The sequence below is a fragment of the Sciurus vulgaris genome (assembly GCF_902686455.1).
Source record: "Sciurus vulgaris genome assembly, chromosome: 13".
Classification (NCBI taxonomy): Eukaryota; Metazoa; Chordata; class Mammalia; order Rodentia; family Sciuridae; genus Sciurus; species Sciurus vulgaris.
This window is the reverse complement of record NC_136474.1, coordinates 31168196-31193750: the sequence shown is the minus strand read 5'-3', so window position 1 is coordinate 31193750 and position 25555 is coordinate 31168196. Positions and strand designations below refer to the sequence as shown.

General features: G+C 37.1%; 1 protein-coding gene across 4 annotated transcripts in view; it reads left to right on the top strand.

Annotated features, from left to right (window-relative positions):
- Positions 1 to 25555, top strand: part of SPTLC1 (serine palmitoyltransferase long chain base subunit 1) — a 73686-nt gene that overhangs the window by 23611 nt on the left and 24520 nt on the right. For 3 of the 4 annotated variants that reach the window (XM_079108629.1, XM_079108631.1, XM_079108630.1), the window contains exons 4-9: positions 1318 to 1411; positions 2104 to 2176; positions 9157 to 9289; positions 16823 to 16952; positions 18309 to 18398; positions 23293 to 23400. In XM_079108629.1, coding sequence (XP_078964755.1) covers positions 1318 to 1411; positions 2104 to 2176; positions 9157 to 9289; positions 16823 to 16952; positions 18309 to 18398; positions 23293 to 23400 — 628 coding nt within the window. Of the gene's footprint in view, positions 1 to 1317; positions 1412 to 2103; positions 2177 to 9156; positions 9290 to 16822; positions 16953 to 18308; positions 18399 to 22867; positions 23056 to 23292; positions 23401 to 25555 lie in introns of those variants that run through there. The other variant, XR_013758703.1, reaches the window with a different exon arrangement.

Below are 25555 nucleotides of genomic sequence, written 5' to 3'. Positions count from 1 at the left end.
TTTTTGTGATTGCCAGCACCTCCACGATCACAGTCTATCTGGGGATACTCAGAGAAGCCCTGATGAATAGGAAAGTAAATGACACTGTGATTCTGAATCACAGTGTTTGAGGAGGTGGGTGACACTGGATTTGAAAAAAGCTCTCAAAGGCCCAAGGAAGAATGGAGATGTTTAGAGAATGTCTTTTATGGACCATGCACTTTTATAATTACAGTTACCCTGAGAGATTCTTCTCCCACTTTACAGGTGACAATACTGATCATGGAACCCAGGTGATATCCCCAAGCATCCAATGATGTCAGTAGCCACAATACAGATGGTGTCTATCTCTGCAGTCCATTTTCTTTTCACCGAGTCGTCTTGCCTTTGCATGAGTCAGTCTGCTTTTGTGAATTTACTTCAAACTGTTTTCCTTCCCTGGTTTTCCAGTATTTTTGTGTTGCTTTTCTCATGAAATTACCAATTCTGTTTAAAAGCATCCATAAGAGCCACGGTTCTCAGTCTTTTCTAGCTGCAGTGCATTTTATAGAGTGACCCAGTTCACAAGCTAACACAGAAACAAAACTGAAATCGGAGTCCTGTGGCATGGTCCTTTCCCTCACCCTGTGCTATGGCTTATACATCTTCTGTTCTTATTGTTTCCTTTATCAAAATAGGCTGGTTGTAACTAACATGGTCTCACAGCCCTTGAATAAATGATTCATGACCCATAGTTTGACCCCATATTTTTGAAGCATGGTTTATACTTTAGTGTATGTCAGCAGAGGGCTTAGCAGCGTGTCTTCAAGAACCCATCCTTCTGTCTCAACCATGCTCAGATCAGTTTCCTACATAGCTGGTCACCCTAATTTGGGTGTAGATGTGGGGAGATGGAGGGGAATCCCAGTTAGATAATGTTGATTTTTAAACCACTTAACTATGTAAGATCATAATCACTCTGCCTATTCTTGCTTTTGATCTTGATCATTTTAGGTTTCCTGCCTGTTTGTGTAATTCCAGATTTTTCTGAGAAAATTTATTTAACTACTTCTTTCTTAAACAAGGTTTAAAACGAAGCAAAAGATTTGCCATTAATCCTTCTTGGAATTCTAGCTCATTTTTCTTTTTTTTATTTAAGTAGTACATGGTAGCTTACTAAGAATAGAATTTGTAGAAAGGTATCTGGTTTTCACTTTAATTTTACTTCTTAAAAATAAAAGAGAAGATTGGTGTGCAAATAAGGCAGAATGACGACACTATTGTGTTGTGCCTACCACCAGGGTAATATGTGACATGAATGTGTGTTGAAGTGTATCACTTTCCATTTCTTTTTCCTAGCCCTCCAAGCCACAACATTGTGGTGAATGGAAAAGAATGTGTAAACTTTGCCTCCTTTAATTTTCTTGGATTGCTGGATAATCCTAGGGTTAAGGTAAGTAGCACATAATGCTGAAGTGGACAGATAACATTACTGACTTAAGAAACAGAACATAAAATAAAAGATAAATGTAGACTCTCAGAAGGGATTGTGTAAGCATTTCCCATTACACTTCATCTGATAGACTCATAACTTGGATTTAGACAAAGGGAACCAAGAATGTCTAATAGAGTTTAGTGTGGGTGGCAGCCAAGAACCAAGTGAGCCAGACCTGAGTTAGTCAGAAAAAAATTCTAGGTATTTGCTCCATTTACTTCTGGGATTGTGAACTAGCAAACATTTTTCAGGATGGACTTAGGCCCACAAGTGCAAAAAAGTATAAAGGCATTCAGTTAACCAGGTTTTGAAAGTCAAGCTAATGTAACTTTCATGTTTTAAGTCATGTACCTCAATCTTTACACCTGTGGTTTTCTTATGTCCTAGAATTGTCTTAGCTCAGGGCGAGGTTGTGGCTCCATGGTAGAGTGCTTGCCTAGCATGTGAGGCACTGGGTTCAATTCTTAGCATTGCATATAAATAAATAAAATAAAGGTCCATCAACAACTTAAAAAAAAAATTAAAAAGAATTGTCTTAGTTCTAAGAAAGGAAGAAAAGATGTGTGAGTTAAAGAACAAAAAGTGTGAAAGTGTTGATTTTATACTCTTTCAGATAAATTATTAAAATAGAAATTTTTGCTAAAATACAGGCAGCAGCTTTAGCATCTCTAAAGAAGTATGGAGTGGGAACCTGTGGCCCTAGAGGATTTTATGGCACATTTGGTAAGTTGTTGTACTCTTTTTTTTACACTGCTACTTTTAACAGTTAAATTTGATTGATTTCAGAGCTCACTGGAATATATAACCAGTTTGGGTGTTAAGCTGGTATGTGTGATATCTTACCTAACTCTCATTTTGTGGTTTGGAACCATTGTTGGAAAGTGCACTGATCTGGGATTGAAAGTACCCTGTGGAGAAGAGAGCTGTAGGTGCCTTAGAACATGCCATGTCAGGCTGGTGTTCCTAAATGCCCCAGGACACAGCGGTGTGGAGAATACTGTTTGCATTGTGCGTGCCAGCTGTTAGGTGAAAGGCCCAGTTGCAGGTGGTGCTGTTCTTCGTAGCTGTGCAAGAAACCAGGTCTTCCCCATCTCATTGCTCTAGTGTCTGAAGATACTGGCCTGCGCTGTGTGGTGGACACAGGTCAGTGTGGGGCAACAGAAGTGCAGGACAGCTCTTCAGGAGAGGTGGCCTTGCACATCATTTCTACCCACTGTCCTCTGGTAAGCACTAACTCCAGGCCATGCCTCGCCACAGAGGGAGCCGAGAAAGATCTCTAGCTGATCACTATGCTCCAGGGAGAAAGGCAGCAACAGGTTTGCTGGGGGTGGAGTTAAAAGCTTTTTTCTTTTTGGAATGAAGATGAAGGATCTTTGATTTCCTTGTGTGAGTATGACCCTGGGACAGGCTAACTAAATTTTCGGGCGAGTATATATCAAATGTCATAAAGCTTCCTAACTCAGTCTTCAAAGAAGATCTTGGCATTTTATGGCTGTTTTTATTTAAGTGTACATTGATCTTTTCTTGTGAAAATGTCATTAACAGTTCAAATGACGTATTGCTGAGAATAGCATTCTGGTTTACCCAGTGTCCAAGTGTGGGGAAAGTAGACCAAGGGAGATATCGTCTATCTCCTATCCTCATTTTTCATATCTGAATCTTTTGGGGTTTTTTTTGTTTTGTTTTTAATTTTTTTATTGTTTATTCTATTTAGATGTACATTACAGCAGAATGCATTTTGAATCATTGTAGGTGACTGGAGTACAACTTTTCTATACATGATGTAGAGTCACACCATTCGTGTAATCATACATGCATAGGCTAATGATGTTTGTCTCATTCCACCGTCTTTCCTTCCCCCCACCCCTTTTCTCCCCTCATTTCCCTCTATACAATTCAACATTCCTCCATTCTTTCCTTTTCCACAACCCCCTTATGTATCAGCATCCACGTATCAGAGAAAACATTCAGACTTTGGTTTTGGGGATTGATTTTACTTAGCATGATATTCTCCAACTCCATCCATTTACCTGCAAATGTTTTGTTTTAATTTTAACAGTTAATGTGATTTTATGTATGAACATCTTTCTTTATTCCATAGTTTGGTAGTTACATTATTTATGTTGGAAACAGAGAATTAGTGTTCAAGAATCCAGCAACATAATGAATCTCTAAAAATCTTGATTCTATTATCCCAACTACTTAGAAGAGGAAGAGAAAGCCCAGCAAAGTTAAGCATCTTCCTTATAGTCACACAGCTCATTAATTTCAATCCTAAAATTAGACCCAGTGTCCTGACTTCCAGTCTTAATGGCAGATCAAAGGACTGAGTTTAGATCAGAGCCTCCCACTTTCCTCTAGTCTTAAGACAAACATGGGTTGTCTGCTTGGTTTTTATTGGTAGGGAATTATTTCCTTAACAATGTACTAGAAAAGGCATTTTTTTATGAGGTTGTTGGTTGTCATCTGATTAACAAGGCTTTCTTTCTGTGACTGTTGGCTGGGATAAAGAAATTGCTTTCTTAAAAGCTTCTCTTTATAGTGGATTTTATTTGCATGTGTAGCCTTGACCCCTGCTTAGAAGATAATGTGGGAAGGCAGATGAGAAATTTATTGCCAAATCAAATTGTGAGAAAAAGAAGTTTCAAATCTTTAAAACCAGTTTTCTCAAAGCTATCAAATACATTGTTAAAATAGTCCAGTTAACTTTCCAATTGGATCACCTGCATGAGAGTATGCTGGGGCCTTTCAAACATGGAGTTGTTAGATTAATGGCCGTTAAATTAATTTTCTTGACTGGGTAATTCAGTACAGGATGTAAACATCAAAACACATGACAGAAATAGACATTAGTAGTCTTTTAACTTCTGCCCTATCTTCTCCACCACCATTCCATCTCCCACCAAAAACAAGCTTCCATTAGTAGTTTCTTTTTAATTTTTCTAGAGTTTTTCTTTTCTTTTTTTTCCAGAGTATGTTTTGGAGAATATGCAAACTTCTTCCATACATATGTTTTCCCCCACTTTTGGAAAAATAGTTATATACAATATTTATTCTTCTGTACCCTAGTATTTAAGTGAATGTATTTTTGCTTACTTGTTTTTTTGTGTTGCTGAAAATGGAAGTAGGGCCTCTCACAGTTATGCAAGCTCTCTACCACTGGGATCCAGTCCCCAAATTAATGAGTTTTAAATTAAATTGGATTTGCTCTTTCAGGTATCTGAATGAGCCACCCCAGGCAGTATAGTGAATACATAGTTGTGTATTGAGTCCTCTGTAAGCTACTTTATTGGTCACTGATTTATCCTTTTCCTGAAACTGTAGTTGAAAGTTCAAAAGGACTTTGGGATCTGGACCAATGGTGCAAGTTAATTTGCAGTGGGATAGTTTTATAATGAGACACAGGTAGAAATAATCTGTCATGTTTTTTGAATGTATTGTCCTTCATCTTAACAGTTGCACATGTTCTTATGTCATGTTTATTCCTTCCTTTATATATAAAATGCCCATATTTATACTTTTTTTGGTTTTCCAGCAGGACTTTTTGTGTTTTTCCTTACCCTGGAAGTAATCATTTGAATATTTCTAGTTATATTAGCTCACCTTGAAATTTTTAACATTCAGCAATATCACTAACTATTTGGGGTCATCTCAATCTAAATTTTAAATCTCTGAAATGCACTGAATAATTAAGTTATTCTAAATATTTAGGGCACATTTTCCCTTTGTACTAAGCGCAGAAACAGTTATGAAGACTCGTTTCCTCTTGTGTATAGATTTGTGTTCCTAAAGAGTTTAGGTCAAGGCTTAGGATCTCTTTTTTCCTTGGGTACCCAAAAGATAGCTTTTAATTTTGTCTTCCTTTTGTTCTTTCCTGGAGTTATCACATTCAAGCATCTGTTCTCAAAACCCATTTCCTCTTAGTTCTTTTGGTTTTTTTTTTCCGACTTTTCAGATGCTGAACATAAATCACATGTGGTACAAGTAAATTTCCTTAATGAAATATTCCCTTTTTACTGTTTTACAATAACATATAAGTTAGATGATTAATACAGAAAAAGGAAATATAGCAATGACTGGGTTCAAATTTCATCTATGTTTTTAGGCTAAATGTTCTCCTGCCTCCTAGAGGCACAGCAGGTAGAGCTCAACAAGTTCTTACAGAGGTGACCAGAATGTCTCCTCACCTTCTGAGGGAGTTTTGTAATGAGCCTTTTCTTCCTCCAGGGCCATCCAGTCCCTATGCACCAGAAGGGTGTCTGCCGATGAACTCTTTTGTTTCTTTGTTTTGTTTTTAATATACTTAAACCTGTATTTACCTGTGATTTTTCTCCCTAGTACCCTGGGATCTGTTTTCCATATGTAATTCCTGCTTGACTCTTTGGCCTCACCAAATGGAAAAACAGTTGTGTGGTAGGGGTTGATGGCATTTTATTCTGTTTTAGAGCCAGTAGTAAACAGTTGCTCATTTGGGTGTTTTTTAAAAAACAAACAAACAAAACACAACTTTGTTTTAATCCACTGAACCATGATTGCATATTCTAGTGGGAAGAACATTAGTCATTAAATTCCTAGATGGGCCACTTTTTTCCTGCCAGTCATGTTGATTGTGGTTGGCTCAGGTGGGAATAGTTCCTGCTTGCACAGCTTTTAAAAGTTTGCTATGAGTCTCATCATGTGAAAATATTTTGAAAAACATCTTGTACTACAATTTTTACTTTTAGGAAAAATTGTTTGTCTTGGGTCTTTTTAAAGAGTAGTATATATGCAAAAATATGAAGTTTTTAAGAGAAAACATAGTAGGTGAAATGTTTCTAAAATGTGATATAGTTGACTATTTTTTGGTCTTCCAGAAAGTAGCCAAGAAGGCTGTAACATAATCTCATTTAAGTAAAAAGCTAAACAAGTAGCTCTTAATAGAATAGTTTTTAATTATTGGAAATTCAGATAATTATTAAGATAGCAAACTGTAGCTGGGCTTTCCCTTTTAAAAGAAAACCTTTTCTTCTCCAGGTACAGGTTTAATTGAGCAAAGTTTTACATAGCATGCTGCTTGTTCCGTGCCAGATGCTGTCCTGGGTGTTCACTGGCACTAGCCCATAGGATTCTGACAACCCTTTGAGGAAGGGCTAGGTATTATCCCCTTATGGCAGAGGAGGCCCTGAGAGGAACAGAGCAGTTTTAGGCTTTTCCAGCTGCACACCAGGTGATGGGGGACCCCAGATCTCAACCCCTGAGGCCTGTCTTTAGTCCGAGCTTCATGGTGACCTTGGTTAGCAGACCCTCCTGTCTCAGCTTCTGGTGAGGGAGGAAGACCTGAAGATAAGCAAGTGTGAGAAAGTGCCCGCAGTGCTTTGAGGCTTGGAGAGACTCTCTAAAGCACCTTCTGCAGTGGCCTCTGCTGCTGTGACTTTGAGAATGCTGGGCTTGAGTTTTGTTCCATGCAGAGCTGCACTACCGGTTACTGAAATGTATTTGCACACAAAAGATGTGAATATCAGAAGTCAAAGAACAGCTCCCTGCCAGTTTTCCTCCTTCCTGTCTCCCCTCCCTTGGGTTGAAAGTTTCCTCATTGCACCAAGTAGCATCAAGAGAAACGAGTTCTGCAGTCACCCTGTCACAGAACCTGCTTTGCAAGGCTGATATCTGCTAAACCCAGGATCTTTAGATAAAAGGAAAGCCCAGTCTTTCTGAAATTTTCATACTAGTCATTGATTTCTAGTTTGAAGGTTTTTTTTTTTTGCTACCGTTACAGCAACTGTGTGTAAACAGTTGAGTGCTCGTAATGATGGGGTAGTCCTAACATGCCGGTTTTCATCAAGTTACTCACGCTGAAGCCCTGAAACAAAACGATGTTCAGTTTTACAGCCTCATCACTCATCAGTCAGGAGTCATTTAGAGCTAAGGAGTCTATAGAATGGTTTAAATCCCTTTTATTATTAGCAAAAATAGGGTGTCTGTGTTCATAGCATGATTTTCTTTTTGAAATCGGTATGTCAAATGAAAGTAGTTCACTGTGGTCTGGGCAGTCCATTTGCTGGCTACTTGGGAAGGTTTGTGGTAGATTCTCCCAGTCAGAGACAGTACTGTAATTGAAGGAGGCCTCCTACCTGGGGCCTGCTTGGTGGCAAAGTGAAAAATGGCTGGGTGATGGTTCTCAGGTAACACTAGAGGACAGGAAGGATGACCTGGCTGAGACTAACCCATGCTCAGCTGCTTGGACTCATAAGTCCTTCACTGCTCTTTGCTCTCTAGCCAGGTTTTGCCTGAAACCTTCTACTAATAACATCTTTAGAAGGTGCTTGGTGCCCTGGGCTTGGTGTGGTGTTAATGTCACATATCCAGTACTTCGCTCAACTGGGATTCAGTCCTCTAAACTTAGTGTTGTTGTAAAATCCCATTTATTTAATGTTGACATAAGGAAAAGTATCCAGTCTGAAAAAATAACTATATTGGTAAAAAAATAATAACTATATTGGTAATGGAAATTGAATATTTCATTTGTTTGTATGTGTTGAAACTAAGAAATGGGGAGAAGCATGCTTTATGTTTAATCACTACTTAATTGGAGTGGGATAAATCCTTTATAATTTTGTAACATTGTTTTAAGAAGTCTATAAGTAGAATGGGCTCTAGCTAACTGTCAGCACTCTCCACCACTTGGAAATGTCTCTTATGTGGAAATGTCCTGACCCCTGCCGTTGCCCCTAGTTAGGAGTTCCCCTCAGTGAACATACCACGGCTTCCTCTTCCACCACCTCAAAATCTATCTCTACAATCTCTGATTGCCCCCTCCGTTCTCCCTCAGAGCTGGCAGGACCTGACTTCTTCCTTTCTGTATCAGAATTGCTCCTTGCACAGAGCAGATGGGAAAACTGTGATCTAGAGCTCCAGATGTGGGTCCTACTGCAGTTAAAAGGGCTAAAGGAATGTTTAAAAATTCATTTCTCTCCTTGATAATCTCTCATCGTAAAACTGCTTTGAAGTTCTAAGGATCAAAGGCAGTTGGTAGACGGTTCACTGTAAGCATTGCTGCCCTTCATCCTAGGGCATGAAGACTCCTGGCGCAGCCTAAAGGTGAAAGGCTAAGGCACAATGATTTAAGAGGGCAATAAAAACATGTCATTTTAATAATTATAAATTATTCTTCATAAGCTGCTTCTATAAAAGTATCCTGTTTCTTTTGGTGCAATAAATTTGAATTTCCCAGTATACTTTTTAAGAAATTCAGGTAGAAGCCCAGTCCTACCAAGGGATAGCAGGTGCCACAGAGTACTAACACAGATTGTTAAAGAAGTCACTGGATACACGTTACATCTTCATAGAGAGTTTACAGGTCCTTTCTCTAAAATGCAAACTGTCAGTACATTAAGGTGGCCTCAGCAATTTTGGTCAAGGAAGTTAAACCCAGGTAGTCAGTAGATCTGGAATTCCTACAGTAGAGTGGTATCAAAGCAAAAATGCTTCTGTAACTCATTTTACAGATAGGAGGGTAGTTGATATTAATTCATTTATTTCAGAAGTGCTTCTGGCCTAGAATTATTTTAATATGTCTTTTATGGTTTATTATTTTAAAAATAGGTACATTTTACCCATAAGGTGAAAGTGTTAATAATCAAGTCATTATGTTCCTTTCCTTATTCTTTAGTGTAAAGGAAGAATCATAAGACAATTTTAACTATTTAGCTTTTTTGTTGAAATAGATGTTCATTTGGATTTGGAAGAGCGCCTGGCAAAATTTATGAAGACTGAAGAAGCCATTATATACTCATATGGATTTTCCACCATAGCCAGTGCGATCCCTGCTTATTCTAAGAGAGGAGACATTGTATTTGTGTAAGTTTTACTTGTACTTCCAGTGAGAATTTGTTCTGTCTTAGAGAATTCTTCCATTGGAAGTTTTTCACATATAATAATGTAAAGTTTTCTTTTTGTTTGTAAAGAAAGGTACAAAGGGTATGAGACCTTTACTCAAGGATGCTTAAAGGTTTCAGTTGTTGCTTATCTGCTATTATGATTTTATTTATTTACATTCGGATGAGGCTTCCCATCTGCCTTCCCTGTTCAGTTCTGTGGTCTTGTGGTATCCTCCTGAGTCCATGGTTATGGTCTCACATTGCTCACTTTGCCTGGCAGTCACTCATCATCACCTGTCCATCCCAAACTCAGATCTCTGCTCATCTCGGTTCATAGTTTATTTAAGGACATAGGAGCCATAAATTGAAAATGTCTTACTGCCCATAGCAGATCCTGGATGCATGGTACTGCTGTCACTGGAAATGCAAGGGCTGGCAAGGAGAAGATCTAAACTACCTTTTTGGGCTCTCTCTTTTTTTTCTTTCTTTTACCATTTCCCCCCAGGCATTTGAGCTGTGGCCTCACTAGCCTTACATACTAGTTTCCTCTCACCTCAGGGCCTTTGTACATGCAGTCCCGATGCCTAGAAACCTTTTTGTCCCCTACTTATTTCCTGCTCATTATACTCATAATATCACCTCTGCTGGGAAGCCTTGCTCAACCTTTCAGAGCAGGTCAAGACTCCTACTGGAAAGAATTTGATATCCTCATGAATCAGTTCATGCTCACACTGACATTCCCACTGCCTGTTCTTCCTGCCTCTCAAGCATGAAGAGACCCTCTGTCTCCACTCTACTCAATTGCCTCAGACTCATTATATACTCTTCTTTTATAGTACTTATAACAGTTGATAATTTTATATCTGTGATCATTTGCTTCTATTTCTTGCTAAAAGCCCTTTGCTTAGGATCACAGGTATCATTTAGTAGTATTCATTAAATATTAGTTCAGTAAATGAATGAACAGAAGCTGAGACTCAAAAGAGGGGTCCAAGTACCTGAATGCTAGAGCCTGGCCTGTGTGGGCCCTGCTCTGACCTATTACCTACCACTCCCCATTGGAGGTTCTGCTTGTGCAGCAACAGAACCTTCCATTGCACCCACTGCAGAGCTGACAGACACTACCTGGAGGTTTTCAAGGCACATGTGACCCACTCCTCACCAAAACCCTTCAACCTGGCAGCACCAAGGAAGGCTTGGACCTTTTAGTTAGAATTAAAGACTATGAAAGACTCATCACCAACTTGAAAGCCATTGATTTAAACAGTGTTTGTTTTCCATAAAAGCAAAATTAGAAATAACTGCAGTGTCATCTACTTACTACTTATACAGGCACCCACTATTAATTCCTTTTTGTTTAAGTCCAGAAAAAGTGAACGCGTACCTGCCTTTATCAGATTTAATAAATACTGTGTTTTGAGTTTTAACTGGTGGGAAACCTAAGCTAAATCTACTTCCATTCACTATACCTACTGTCATTTTTTTGTTTCCAGGGAGTCATTAGACAATTTATTTTCTTCTACATAATTTTAGTTTATTTAAATTTATTTTTAAATAAAAATGTAAATTGTACATATGGATGGGATATTGAGATATCTCAAATATATGTATACATTGTATATATTGTGATATCTCAATATATGTAATGTATAAATCAATTTAAACTTTTCTGTCCCCTCAAGCACCTGTCATTTCTTTATGGCAAAGAGTTAATATGCTTTCTTCTTGCTGTTGTTTTGAAATATACAGTGCATATTTACTATCTATGATCACCCTTCTGTATGTTAGCATGCCAGAAAGTCTTGCTCCTGTCCAACTGTAACTTAGTATCCATTGATCAAACTTCCCCCCTTTCCCTCCCTACTGTTCTTCCTAGCCTCTTGTAGTTGCCATTCTACTCTGAACTTCTATGACTCCCAACAGTTTTAGAGTCCACATGTGAGTAAGATCATACAGTATTTGTCTTTCTCTGCCTGGCTCATTTCATCTAAAATAATTATCTCCATTTCCATCCAGATTATCATAAATGACAGGATTTCTATTTTTTTTTTTTTAAATAGCTGAATAGTATTCTGTTTTCTGTGTGCCACATTTTTTCTTTTCTTTCCTTATTGTAGTACTAAGGAGCAAACCCTGGGCCCCACACATACCAGGCAAGTACTTTGCCACTGAGCTACATCACCAACCCTTTTTAATTTTTTTTTTTTTTTTTTTTTTTCAGATAGTTGCCCAGACTTACTTTAAACTTGCAATCTTCCTTCCTCAGCCTGCCAGGTAGCTGGAATCAGACATGTGCAACCATGCCCAGCTTTACCACATTTTAAAAATCCATTTATCAGCTGTTGGACAGCTATTGTTGTTGTTGTTGTTGTTTCTCTTTCTTAGCTGTTATGAATTGCGCTGCAGTGGACGTGGGAGGGCAGGTGTCTCTTTGACGTACTGATTTCATTTCATACCCAGGAGCAGGATTGCTAGAGCAGGTCTGTTTTTAGGTTTTTGAGGAAACCCTCAAGAAACTGCTTTCTGTAATAGCTGTACTAATTTGCATTTCCATCAGTAGTGTACAGGGCTTCCCTTTTCTCCACACGCTCACCAACTTGCTGTTTTTATTCTTTTTGATAATAATTGTGTTGAGGTGAGGTGTTATCTCATTGTGGTTTTGATTTACATTCCCCTAATAATTAGTGATATCAAACATTTTATTATGTACCTGTTAGCCATTTGTATATCTTCTTTTAAGAAATGTTCATTTAGGTCTAGTGACCATTTTTTCATCAGGTTATTTGAGTTTTGTTATTAAGTATTTGATGTTCCTTATATATTCTAGATACCAACTCCTTGTCAGATATTAGTTCACATATATTTTCTCCCATTCTGTAGGTTGTCTCTTTCTTATTTTCCTTTGCTGTGCAGAAGCTTTTAGTTTGATGTGGTCTTGTTTGTCCATTCTTGCTTATGTTTTTCTGTGCTTTTGAGGCCTTATCCAAAAAATGTTTAACCATTCAGCTATCCTAAAGCATATTCCCTGTTTTGTTCTAATAGTTTCACAATCTCAGGTCTTTAAATCTTTAATCCATTTTGACTTCGCTTTTGTAACTGGTGAGAGATGGAGTTCATTCTTCTGCATGTGGATATCCACTTTTCCTAGCACCATTCATTGAAAAGACTGTCCTTTCTCTGATGTGTGTTCTTAGCACCTTTGTCAAATCATTTGGCCCTAGAAGCATGGGTTTACCTATAGGGTCTTCATTATGTTCCATTGGTCTAATATATCTGCTTATATGCCAAATACAATGCTCTTTTAGTTCCTATAGCTTTGTAGTATTATTTTGAAGTTAAATAGTATGCCTTGTTCTTTTTGTTCAAGATGGTTTTGTCCATTCAGGAATTTTTGTGGTTCCATGTAAATATTTTTTTCTTGTCTTTGACGAATGTCTTTGTATTTTGATAGGGATTGCAATGACTCTAAAGATGATTTTGGATGGCAGGCCATTTTAACAATATTGATTTTTTTTTTCCCAGTCCTTGAAAATGGGATGTCTTTCTACTTTCTTGTGTCCCCTTTAATTTCAGTCACCGTTGTTTTATAGTAGAGAACTTTTACCTCTTTGGTTGTTTTGTTTTGTAGCTATTATAAATGTGATGACTTCCTTGATTGCTATTTCAGATAATCTGTTACTGGCATATAGTATAATGCTATAGAGTTTTGTATGTCAACTTTGTTGAATTTATTTAGTAGTTCTAATAGTTGTCTGGTATAGTTTTTGGAGTTTCCTAAATATAATATTTCATCATTGGCAAACAGTGATGATTGACTTTTCCTTTCTCAGCTTGGATACCCTTTCTTTCTTTCTCTTGACTGGTTGCTCTGGCTAGAGCTTCCAGCATTGTATTGAATAAAAGTGATGAAAAAGTACATCGTTGTGTTGTTTCAGATCTTAGAAAACTTTCAGCTTTTCCCCATTTAGTATGGTGTTAGCTGTTGGATTATTATAAATGGACTTTGTTATGTTGAGGTATGATCCTTCTGTACCTAATTTGATCACTTTTATCATGAAGAGACATTGAATTTTATCAAACGCCTTTTCTGCACCTATTGCTAAGATCATATGGCTCTTGTCCATTCTATTTATGTGGTGTGTCATGTTTATTTCCATGGGATGAATCCTACTTGATTATGACAAATAGTCTTTTTAATGTTTTAATGTGCTGTTGAATTGCGTTTACTGGCCCCTGGGGGGTTTTTTAATGGGAAATTTTTCTTTTATTATCATTATGGATTCAGTTTCATTACTTGTTATTGTTCTATATAGGTTTTCTAAATTTTTATTATACAGTCTTGCCAAAGTGTATATGGTCAGAAATTTGTTCATTTCTTCTTGGTTATCAAATTGACTTATATAACTTAGTCATAATATAATCTCTCATAATTTTTTGTATTTCTGTGGTGTTGGTTTTGCTATCTCCCATTTTGTCTGTTATTTTTATTTGAGTCTTTTTTTAGCTAAGGGTTTGTCTACTTTTCAAAGAGCCACCTATGTGTTAAATTGGTTGTATTTGTGTGTGTGTGTGTGTTGTGTTTGTGCACGCGTGCGTGCATATACACATGTGTGTTTGAGCCATAAGGACCTACATAGTCTTAAGTACATACCAGGACTTCAGTGTGTCTTTTCATTCATACAAGTCTATATGACCAGGAAGTCCTTCTGTGCCTGGTGCCTGGACAGATCTGGAGTGCCATCTGTGAGCACTAGCCTAGCAATAGCTACACTACCCAAAATTGAAGAAGGGATGATAAGACAGTTCTTTAGACACCAAGGCTGATACTGAGCTGAATCACACCAAAGTCTCACAGCTGCAGGGACCTACATAATCTGGGAGTGAGGATAATGTGCCCCAAGCCCACTTAAAGACTGTTGATGATGCAGGCCAAAACTTTAGCCTATCCTTCTAGCACATGGATCTCCACCTGAGGCAGAAGCGGGTCTCAGTTTTTCATCTGCAAGCTCTGGCCTATGAATGGGGTCTTTGGTTTCTACCGTATCGAGTCTCATCATGGCAGGCGTGGCACTCCAGCTCCTAGACAGTTCCATGCCAGCTTTCATACCCTACTCCTCAGGGGGCAGAGTCTTGCTGCAAGCCCTGTTACCCCAGCTTGGAGGAGAGGTGGTGGAGGCAGGCTCTTTGCTACCGGACTAACGCAGTTCCGTTGGTTCAATTCAAGGGTTTTGCCCCTGTGGTAACAGTCATCATGCTCTTTCTGGCACCGGGTTTCATCATGGTGGGTCCTGGTAACTGGGTTTCAGGTCTAAGGCCTAAACTTAATTCCCTCTCTCTCCTGCAAGCAGCAAGTATCTCTCTGCTTGGAGCTGGGGAAGGGGGTGATTGTAACTCCTTCCTTCTTGCTTTCTTCAGTGTCTTCATTTTGTCATGCTAAAAGTAAGCACTGTTGTCTCTCACCTGGCTTCCTTAGTTCCTAGTTCTTGGTGATAGTAGTTTAGTATAGGAAGAGCTGTTAAATTCAAAATCTGTAGGGACTCAATCACTGGAGGATCTTACTTAGAGGATCTTGCCATGTTGCTCTACCTCCTGTTCGGCATAATTTTAAATATAATACTTTTGCCTGAAATTCAACTGAGTGCAGGAATGCTAAAGGTAAAAATGGTGTTTAGGAATTTGGTCTTGACAAATCAATCAGGCGTGGTGCTTCAGTGGACAGTGATGTTTTACACATCATAGATTTCAGCACAGTGGTTGTTCGTGAGCCTAAGTCTGTCCCTTCATCTACTGTGTTGGCTTATTTATTTCATATTTCTGTTTTTAGATACACTTCCTTATATTGAGGTCATTGCAGGTTTATAAGCACTGAAGAGAAATACAGAGGTTCTGTGCACTCTACCAAGTCTGTTTTCTCTGGCTGCTTTCAGATTTTTTTCTTGATCATTTGTTTTCAGAAATTGGACTGTGATGTGTTTTGACATCTAGTTATTTGGGTTTACTGTTTGGGCTTTACTCAGCTTCTTTAGTCTGTAGGTTTAAGCCATTTGTCCAGTTTGGGGAGTTTTGAGCCATTATTTCTTTGAGCACTTTTTTTAGTCCCACCCCTTTTCTTTTTTCCTTCTACAACTCCAATGACACAAATGTTCCGTTGTTTATTAAACTCCCACAGATCCCTAAGCTCTGCTCATTTCTTTCTAGCCTATTTTCTTTCTGTTGTATACAGTGAATCATTTCTATTATTATGTATTTCCATTCACTGAATCTTTCCTTTCCTGCCCATTCAATAAAGACTCTCATTTTGTTTTTAGTACTAATGTCTTCTTAGGATTCTTCATTGTGGCTTCTCTTTCTTTACTGAGGCTTCCTATTATTTCACTTGTTGTGGTCTTGTAAATAATTGCTCATTGAAACATTTTTATCATGGATTTTCTGAGATAATTGTCAGATTATCTTGGTAACTCTGTCACCTCAGTATTGACATTTGTTTTCCTTCATTCTGTGTGAGCACTTCTGATTCTTAGTGTAAGTAATGTTTAAATAGAACCTGGGCATGTCATATTATGCTACTGTAGTGTGTACCTTCTTTAAACCAACTCTTTCAGTTGGCTTTCTCTGACACTATTCTTACAAGGGAAGGAGTGGAGGACTGCCTCCTGAGTACTGCTGGTAGGTGTTCCATTCCAGGTTCCTACTTGGCTTCCATTAACATCTGAGGTGAAAGTTTCTTCATTGCTGCTGGGCGAGATGAGAGTACTAATTTTTCCTTAGATGATCTCTGGCACCCCCCAAGCAGAAACCAGGAGGGTGTCCCAATACTGGGATGGAATTTTATGTACCCCATGTGATCTCTGCCAATACTACAGTGGGGAAGATAGGGTCCTCTTGTTACCAGCTAACAGGGATGATTGTCCCTACTCACTTCTTGGCCTTCTCTGCATCACCCTGGGAGAGGTGTGGGATACTTTGTTATAGTCTTTCCAAGGGTCAAGTCTAGATTCCCTTCTCAGCTTCTGCTGTGGGTGTGGTTGAGGGTGTGGGTGAGGTTGGAGCTATGGTTTTTTTCTATAATGTTTGTCCATAGTTAAGTAGTTATTGTCCAGAATCCTCTGTCCAGCTGGGATGCCACTATTGCTTCTCATGAAAAATTATAGCAGAATAACAGTCAACCCAGAGATGCCACTGGTGGTCAGTTGCACCAATATGTTGTATTTCTTAGAAAAAGCGAGTATGTGAATCATTTGATATGCTGTCCATAGTAAGATGCATCCTGATCTCAGAGAGGTTAGAATTTGGCAAGCATGTGCTGCTTGGAGTAGATTAAATCTGGTAATTGTGTGAAAAGGACTTGCAGAGTGAAGAGCAAACAGTGATGTATAAATGCTCAAACATGTTTTATTTGCTGTGTTCCCATTAACAATTGGAGATTGGTTAACTCACAAAAGCAAGCATTCCTTTCCTGAGAATGTTGACAAGGCCCTTTAACCCCAATTTGGTGCGCCTCTCTCCCTTGCAGAGATAGAGCTGCCTGCTTTGCTATTCAGAAAGGATTACAGGCATCACGTAGTGACATTAAGTTATTTAAGCATAATGATGTGGCTGACCTAGAGCGACTACTAAAAGAACAAGAGATCGAAGATCAAAAGGTATGATTCTTTTGAAGAAAATTATACAGTTCTTTTGTACTTTCTAACCAGCTAAATTATATATGAAATGGTAATTTGTCATTGAAAACTTGCCTGCGGATCACATTTGGATATTAAGTGTGTTCCTGCTTATTAAATACGTTTCGTGTTGGAGAGCCAAAACTGATTCTAATTGCTTTGTCAATGCCAAAATTATATGTAGCAAAATTAGGGAGTTGATGGGCAGTGTGCACTTAGTGAGTGAGATTCACACTCCCAATTCTGTATAGTACCACCAAAACTCATTAGGGCTTTACCAAATGTATCTAGTGAATTCAAATAGGCTTATTATATTAGAATAAATCACGTGCCAATTATGGAGGAAAGAATGCCAGCAGATCTTAGTTTATTTATGAACCAAGTAAGACCCATTCTCCCTACCCTACCCTTATCCTGGAGCGCTGAGCAGCTGCTGCCTATGGGAAAGAACTGCCCTGCACATGGTCTGCCTATATCCTGCAGCCCTGTTTTCAGTCCTTTGTCCTAGGAACATGAATAGCCCCTGGTAGTGGTAGTTTGAATTTGCCCTTTGGTTTCTAATTAGAGAATGGCACAGAGGAAGTATGTTCAAAGCATTAAGATTATCATTTCTTTTTCCCCTGATGACAAGATTGGAAAAGGTAGTTCTGGCCTGTGGAAAAGGGTTTCACTACATTTTGGTATATGAGGGAAATCAAAGTTTGTAATTTTTTTTTTAGATTATGATTATGGAAAAATTGCCATGCACACAAAAGGAAACACAGCAATGCAGCTCCCATTCCTTCTCCCAACATTGTTACCAGCAGTCTGCCATTCTTATAACATCTACACCTCCCTCTGCATCATAATGATGCTATTCATCATCATCTTCCTTATAGTTCTTTTCCTTATAGGCAAAAATTAAAGACACTGAAATGCACAAATCCTAGCCATATGATTTGATCAGTAGTTTTTACCCATGTAGCCCAGGAATCAGTGCTTCATCATGATATAAAACACTCTCAGATTTCCCCAGAGAGTTTCCTTGAGTCCTGTCCCAGTCACTCTGGATTTGGAGGGTTTCCTTTATGCTTTAACATAGTCCAAATGCTTTAAGTGTATGTAAGGTCACCTGGTCTGTCCTGTGAATGAAAAACATGTCTGAGAGAAGAGACTGTTGGTTTTTCCCACTGTTATTCATCTGAAAATAACAGAATCTCAGACATTGAGCTATAAATTCATTCAGACCATTTTTCTTTTATGAATAAATTTGTGAGGTGAAATTTCTTGGGAATATGTAACATTTTTATTTGGAGTTACTGAAATACAAGATGTCTGGTTCTTTTTATTTTTTTTAAGAATCCTCGCAAGGCTCGTGTAACTCGACGTTTCATTGTAGTGGAAGGATTATATATGAATACTGGAACTATTTGTCCTCTTCCAGAATTGGTAAGTAACCATTTTTATTCATTCTTTTAGTATGAACTATATGGCAGATACGCCTTTTGCTTATGACCACATTCAATGTGTCACGTCTGCAACTGCTTTGCACAGTAGGTATTATAGGGATATTTTGATCATATCAGGAAAGCAGATTAACATTAAATGCTAACACTGGCCTTTAAAGAATAATCAAAATTTAACTTTTATAAAGCATATATATTGCCAGTTGCAATGTTGCACACCTGTAATCCCAGCTATTCATGTGACTGAGGCAGGAGGATCACAAGTTCCAGGCCAGCAACTTAGTGAGCCCCAGTCTCAAAATAAAGTTTTAAAAGGACCGGGGATGTAACCCAGTGGACTAGAGCATGTGTCTAACATGAACAAGGCAGTAGGTTTAATCCATAGTACCACAGCAACAATTTAAAAAAAAAAAAAAAAAGAGATTGTTCTTTCTTTAAACAATGTTATTGAGGCACAATTGATACGTAAAATATACCAACTCTAAGTCTACAGTGTGATGTTTTGACAGATTTATATACCTCAAGTCAGTATCTGTTTCTGGCCCCATGCAACCATTGATGTGCTTTTCATTCCTATAAATTAGTTTGATCTTTATTGAATTTCATACAGATTAAATAATATGTATTTTGTAAATCTCAACTTTATAATCCTGAAAGGAGTATACTGTTGTTAGAAACCATGATCATTGAGATTTTCTATATCGAAGTAAAATTCACATAACACAAAACTGGCTTTTTAAAGTATACAGGTCCAGCTTGGGTAGAACTCTTGCCTGATATGCGTGAGGCCCTTGGTTTGACCACCAGCACCATAAATGAATGAATGAATGAATGAATGAATGAATGAATGAATGAATGAATGAATAAGTAAGTAAATAAATAAATAAATAAGCAAGCCTGCAAGTCAGTGTGCTCACCATGTTATGCAACCATCAATTTCATCTAGTTTCAAAACAAATCCATTCCTATCAAACAGTCTCTCCATTCCTCTCCCCTTAACTCCTGGCAACCATCAATCTGCTTTCTGTCCCTATGGATTTACCTATTCAGGGTACTTCTATAAGTGGCATCATACAATGTGAGACCTTTTGTTTCTGACTGACTTCATTCACTACTGTAATGTTTTCAAGGTTCATGTACATTTTACTACTATGTTTCAACCCTTCATTCCTTTATAATGCTAATCTGTCTGTTCATCTTTGATGACTGTAGGGGTTTTTTTCCATCTTTTGTCTATTGTGAGTAGGATCTTAGGATAAACTCTGTTTAACTCACTGAGGAACTGTCACACCGTTTTTCACAGTGACTGCACCATTTTATATTCCCATCAGCAGTGTTCTAATTTCTCCACATTTTTACCACCACTTAGTTTCTGTTTCTCTTTTTTGAAGAAATGTCTATGTAAGGGCTGTGCCCATTTTTTTGTTTGGGTTGTATTTTTGTTAGTAAGTTATAAGAACTCTTTTATGTTCTGGATACTAGCCCTTATCATATATATTATTTACAAATATCTTCTCCCATTATACAGGGTTTTGTTTCACTTTTTTTATGTTGTCTTTGATGCACAGGATTTTTAATTTTGACGTGGTCCAAGTTATCCATTTTGTTGTTGGTTGTACTTTTGTTATATCTAAAAATTTTTGTCTAATCAAAAGCCATGAAGGTTTATTCCTTTTTTTCCTTTTAAGCATTTATAGTTTTCACTCTTATATTTAGACCTGTGATTTATTTTGAGTTAATTTTTTATAGGCTATGCTATAGTGATTCAGCATCATTTTTTTTTGCATGTGGTCATCAGTTATTTGCATTTTTGTTGAAGACTGTAGTTGTTTCCCCATGAAATAGTCTTGGCATTTTTATAAAAATCAGTAGTTACATGGGTTTTTTTATACACCATCAATTTTATTACATTCATCAGTATGTCTTGTTCTTATACCAGTACCACACTATCTCAGCTATTGTAGCTTTATAATAAGTTTTGAAAGATTGTTTTAGCTATTCAGTGCCCCTTGAAAGTCCATTTGAATTTTAGGATAAGCTTTTCCATTTCTGTACAATGATGCCATTGGGATTTTGATAGGGATTGCATGAATTTCCATTTATTTAGATCTTTTATAATTTGATTAATGTTTTGTAGTTTTTAGTGTGTAAGCCTTGCACAACTCTTTCATTAATTTTTTTTTTTTTTTTTTTTTTTTTTGGTATGGGGGATTGAACCTCAGGGATACTCAACCACTGAACCACATCTGTAGTCCTATTTTGTATTTTATTTAGAGACGGGGTCTCACAGAGTTGCTTGGCACTTTGCTTTTGCTAAGAATGGCTTTCAACTCGAGATCCTCCTGCCTTAGCTTGTGATTACAGGTGTGCACCAACGCACCCGGCTCCTTCATTAAATTTATCACTGAGTATTTGATTCTTTTTGATTCTATTATAAATGTGACTTTTTGGGTTATTTACTGCTGGTTTGTGGAAATACAACTGATTTTTATGTATTTGTTATGAATTTATTTTAATTGATAAAAATTGTGCAGATCGATGAAATAACATATTTCAGTACATGTGTGCATTGCATGTTTTTGTTTGTATGCCCCTTGCTTTTTTTCCCTTGTGGATTGCTCTGGCTGAAATTGCCACCACGACATTGACCGCAAGTGTTAAAAGTGGCACCCTTGTTTTGTTCCTAATCTTGAAGGAGAGGCTTTCACTCTTTGAGTCTGATGTTAGCTGTTTTTCATAAGTACCCTTCATCAGGTTGAGGGAGTTCCTTTCTTTTCCTAATTTGTTGAGTGTGTTTATCATGAGAAGTTGTTGGATTTTGTCAAATGCTTTTTCTGCATTGTCTACTGGTTTTTTCCTGAATTCTGATATTGTGGTGGTGTATTACATTGATTAATTTCCACTCTTACATTTGAATTCAAAATAAAGGTTTTATGTTTTATTTATATATTATTTTTATATGTTTTTATTACTTCTGAGACTATAGCTCACTGCTGTGTTGCAGAGCACAAGAAATGCATTTTTCTTCTTGTCCCATTTTGTAAGAATGTCAAAGACTGATAGAATAAAGTGGGGGAGGTGATAGACCAAAAGGTACTAAAACTATGGGGGCACAATCATAAAGAATTGCTGATGAACAAATAGTGAAACAAAAATGTGGGAACAGACCAAGTATATGCGAGTATTTATCATTACATAATACAAATTAGTGTTTGACCCTGAGTTTCCTTTTTGTTTGGCTGATTTGTCTGTTTCTGTGCCAACACTGGTATATTAAATGTTTTCTAAAATGTGATTTTTAGAAACTATATAATACCTCATTCATATTAAGAAATGGGGAAAGAGCCAGTGTTGAGAAGATATGATTTTCCCCAAATTAGTTTATTCATTGTTGATGGAAATCCACCCCTTCAAACCCTGCTCCCCCGTTTAACACTGATTAGCAAGAATAGCCAGTAAAATTCCAATAATGAAAAACAAATTATCAGAAACTTGTGATATTGGGCACCAAAACATCTTTTGTATTCTATGGATTATTTCTGTAGCTTCAGCAGAAAAATGGTTTTAGTAATTAAACTAAAAATAATTTAAAATGTGATTGTGACACCAAGTAAAGATAAATAAATCAGAGGAAGACTTGAGAACTACTTTTCATGTCATATACATAAAAATGTAGTAACTGATTGTTGTATTCAATTCAGTCATGAAACTAATTATGTTCAAATTATATGGGCAAATTAATTACACACTAGAGAAAAAAAATACCTGTAGACAAATATGCATATGTCAGCTTCTAATGGGTTATTGGATTGTGTTCTTTTAAAAAAGTGAAATAATTAGAAAAACATACAGATTAATACCCACCTAAACCCTTAATGGGAAAGATCTTTCTTATAAGCCTGGAAACAAAGAGAAAAACAGATTAATAAATCATAATAATAACAACATAATAATAAAAACAAGAATCCAAATCAAAACAGAGCCATTGAGGGAGAAACATCTACATTTCCCTGGGATTTTGTAGGTACATTCAGACCAGTGTATAATAGGTAGATTACATGTCTATACATATAAATATTTTAACATTTCCTTTTTTAAAAACTCATATCATGCTGTCTCTTTAATTGAGTTAAATTGGATCATTTTAGAGGTCTAAAGTACAGTCAGTTCTCATTATTCAACATAGTTACATTCTACCAAGTGTTGCTTCAAACACTGACATAGAAAATGATGAGCTATTGCTACTGAGGCACATAAGGTTTAGGATTAGGTTTCTGTGAGCTTCTAGTCACATTTTTGTCAGCGGTTCAATAGATAACTTGTTTTATGTGTGTTTATGTGTAAATCCACCTCGTTTAATACATATCGTTGATTCATTCATACTGAACCTACGGCCAGCAGTCCTTAAAACTCATGCCTGAATGAAACTTCTCTAACACACGTTTTCTCAAGGTACTTCACAGTCTTCCTGCACTTCAACCCTACAGCTGGGAGCCATTTTAAATAGCAAGATCACCAACAAAAAGCACCAAAACATGAAAAACATGGCAATAAATAATGTCCATGAAAGGGGTACTTGTTTACAGCATCTGAGCTGAAACAATGGCTTATTCAACCTCAGCTAAGAACAAGGGTGTCAGGTAACTTGAATTCTTCACCACACTACACATGCATGTCTTCTGACACTGTATAATGTAGAGAGAGAGTCGTTGGTTTGGGGATTTCAAATAAATTTTAACAGGTGAATTTACAAATATAGAATTCATAAATATTGAGGGTCAACTGTGCATACATTTTCAGATTTAATTTTTTTCATTGAAATAGACTATATATACTAATCATTAGTATTTTAAAGTTGGGTTTTATTTAATACCTAGGTTAAATTAAAATATAAATACAAAGCAAGAATCTTTTTGGAAGAAAGCCTTTCATTTGGAGTCCTTGGAGAGCATGGCCGAGGAGTCACTGAACACTATGGAATCAGTGTAAGTTCTCCATTGGGCAAAACTTCCCCCTATATAGGAAACGGATGGGTCTATTCTGCTGAATTTTCATAGATATAATACAGTGCTTCTTATCCATGTGGAGGGATGAAACTGGGGTAGTCTGTCCTGTCACTGAGCCCAGAGTGGGTTTGGTCATTCTGACCAGGAGATCCCATCTTCCCTCTGGAATTTGTATTCTATTTTCATGAGAGAGTGTGATCTTGATTTTTCATGTCTCTGCTAGAAACAGTTCAAGTTTGCAATACATTTATCAAAATCATTAAAAATTGCCTTAGAAGTTCTTTTAAAAGTTTATGATAGTAGTAAAAAGATTTCTAATATATTTTAAATTCTGTATTCTGTGTAGCATATGTGTGCACATAAATCTATATGTGCACTGTAGATACCTATATGTAGTGTGAGAAATGCCACTGGCATGGATTTTGCAGAGCCCCTGAAGGTTCCTAACAATCAAAATGTGTTTTCCTTTCTCCTTTTGCTGGATGGAAATTGACCCAGATTGCCCAGGTGTTTAGTGGATTGTGCCTCAGGACAGAGTAAAACTGGCCAGTCTTGGGCACCTCACTTCATGGAATGCAGAAAGTTACAGGATACTTTTCCTGCAAAATAGGTGCACTAAAATCTTTACAAACTGTATTGCAAGGTTGAACTCTAAAATATAAAATCACCATAGATTATCTGCATCTCAGTACCCATACTATCTTTGAAAAAAATTTAGTCAATACCACATAAAGTTAGATGGGAGGATACTCATCTAAGACAGACTGACATTCAGCAGTTACGTGTCTGAGGAACATAATGATGAATGGAAATGTAAATTTAGGCAAATTTAGCAGTACTGTAGAGCCATTTTTAAGACATGAAGAGTTCTAAAAAGGAAAAAAAAAGAACTTCACTGTTCTGTTTAGTTTTCTAAATACTTTGAGCAGTTGTCACTGATAATATTTACAAGGTAAGAGTGTGGCAGGTACAGACCTTATTTAGATCCTGTTTCAAACAAATGCTGTTAAAACACAAACTTTGTGAGACTACCAGAGATATTTGAACATGAATATTTGATATTAAGAAATTGTTGACTTTTTAGGTGATAATAGTTTCATGATTTTTTTTTTTTTTTTTTTTTTTTGAGAGTCCAAACTTTTAAAAATACAAACTGAAATCTGTATACATGGAACTCTGTGAACTGGACAAGTTGCAAAGAAATGATGAGGATAGGCCACGGGGGCTTGAGTTGGTAATGATTAAATCTGAGTGATGTGCATTCTATTTTTATATATGCTTGAAACTTTTCATAATAAAAGGTTAACAATTGCTTTTTTTAAAAAAGAGCAAAATTACAGAGGTTTAGCAAGAGTATAGATCTTTGTTGCTTCTGTGAATCACTTAAAAACACACCAGATGTGAACTGATTATCAAATTCATTATCACAGTCCTCAAGAAGTACTTACTGAGTATGTCATGTACTGTGGTACACACCTATAATTCCAACTGCTCAGGAGAATGAGGCAAGAGGAACACAAGTTCAAGACCAGCCTCAGCAACCTAACAAGATCCTGACTCAAGAAGGACTAGGGATACAGCTCAGTGGTAGAGTGCCCTTGGGTTCAGTTCCCAGTACCACAAAAAATAAATTTAAAAAAGAAGTATTTAATTGAACTCCTGCTGTATACCCAAAATGGAACTTGATGCTAGGAGCTGGAGCAAAAGAACAGAACCAAAGTACAGAATCAGAAGATAAAGGAACCTAGAGGCCCACAGGGTAGTTAGGGTTATCACCGTCCTGTTGGTTCACTTTGATAAAATTCTATTGCCGTGATATTTAGAGTTTTGGAATAATTTTTCAAAAAAAAAAAAGATTGGTAGACTTAGTTTTTTCTGGAGTGAAGGCCAGCTAACCCACTGTTTTAGCAAGGAAAAAAAAAAAACTTATTTTGTGACTGCATTTTTAACATTAAACAGATTCAGATTTCATCTCCTTTTAATTCATTTTTCCAGTGCGAGTTAAGTGTCAATGCATGACAAAATAGCAGGAAGGTCTAAAATGAGGCACTTCAGAAATGGGCCACAAAATGGTGATCCTCATAGCAATAGATTTAATAGATATTTTATGTTTTTACTCTTTATTTTCAGATAG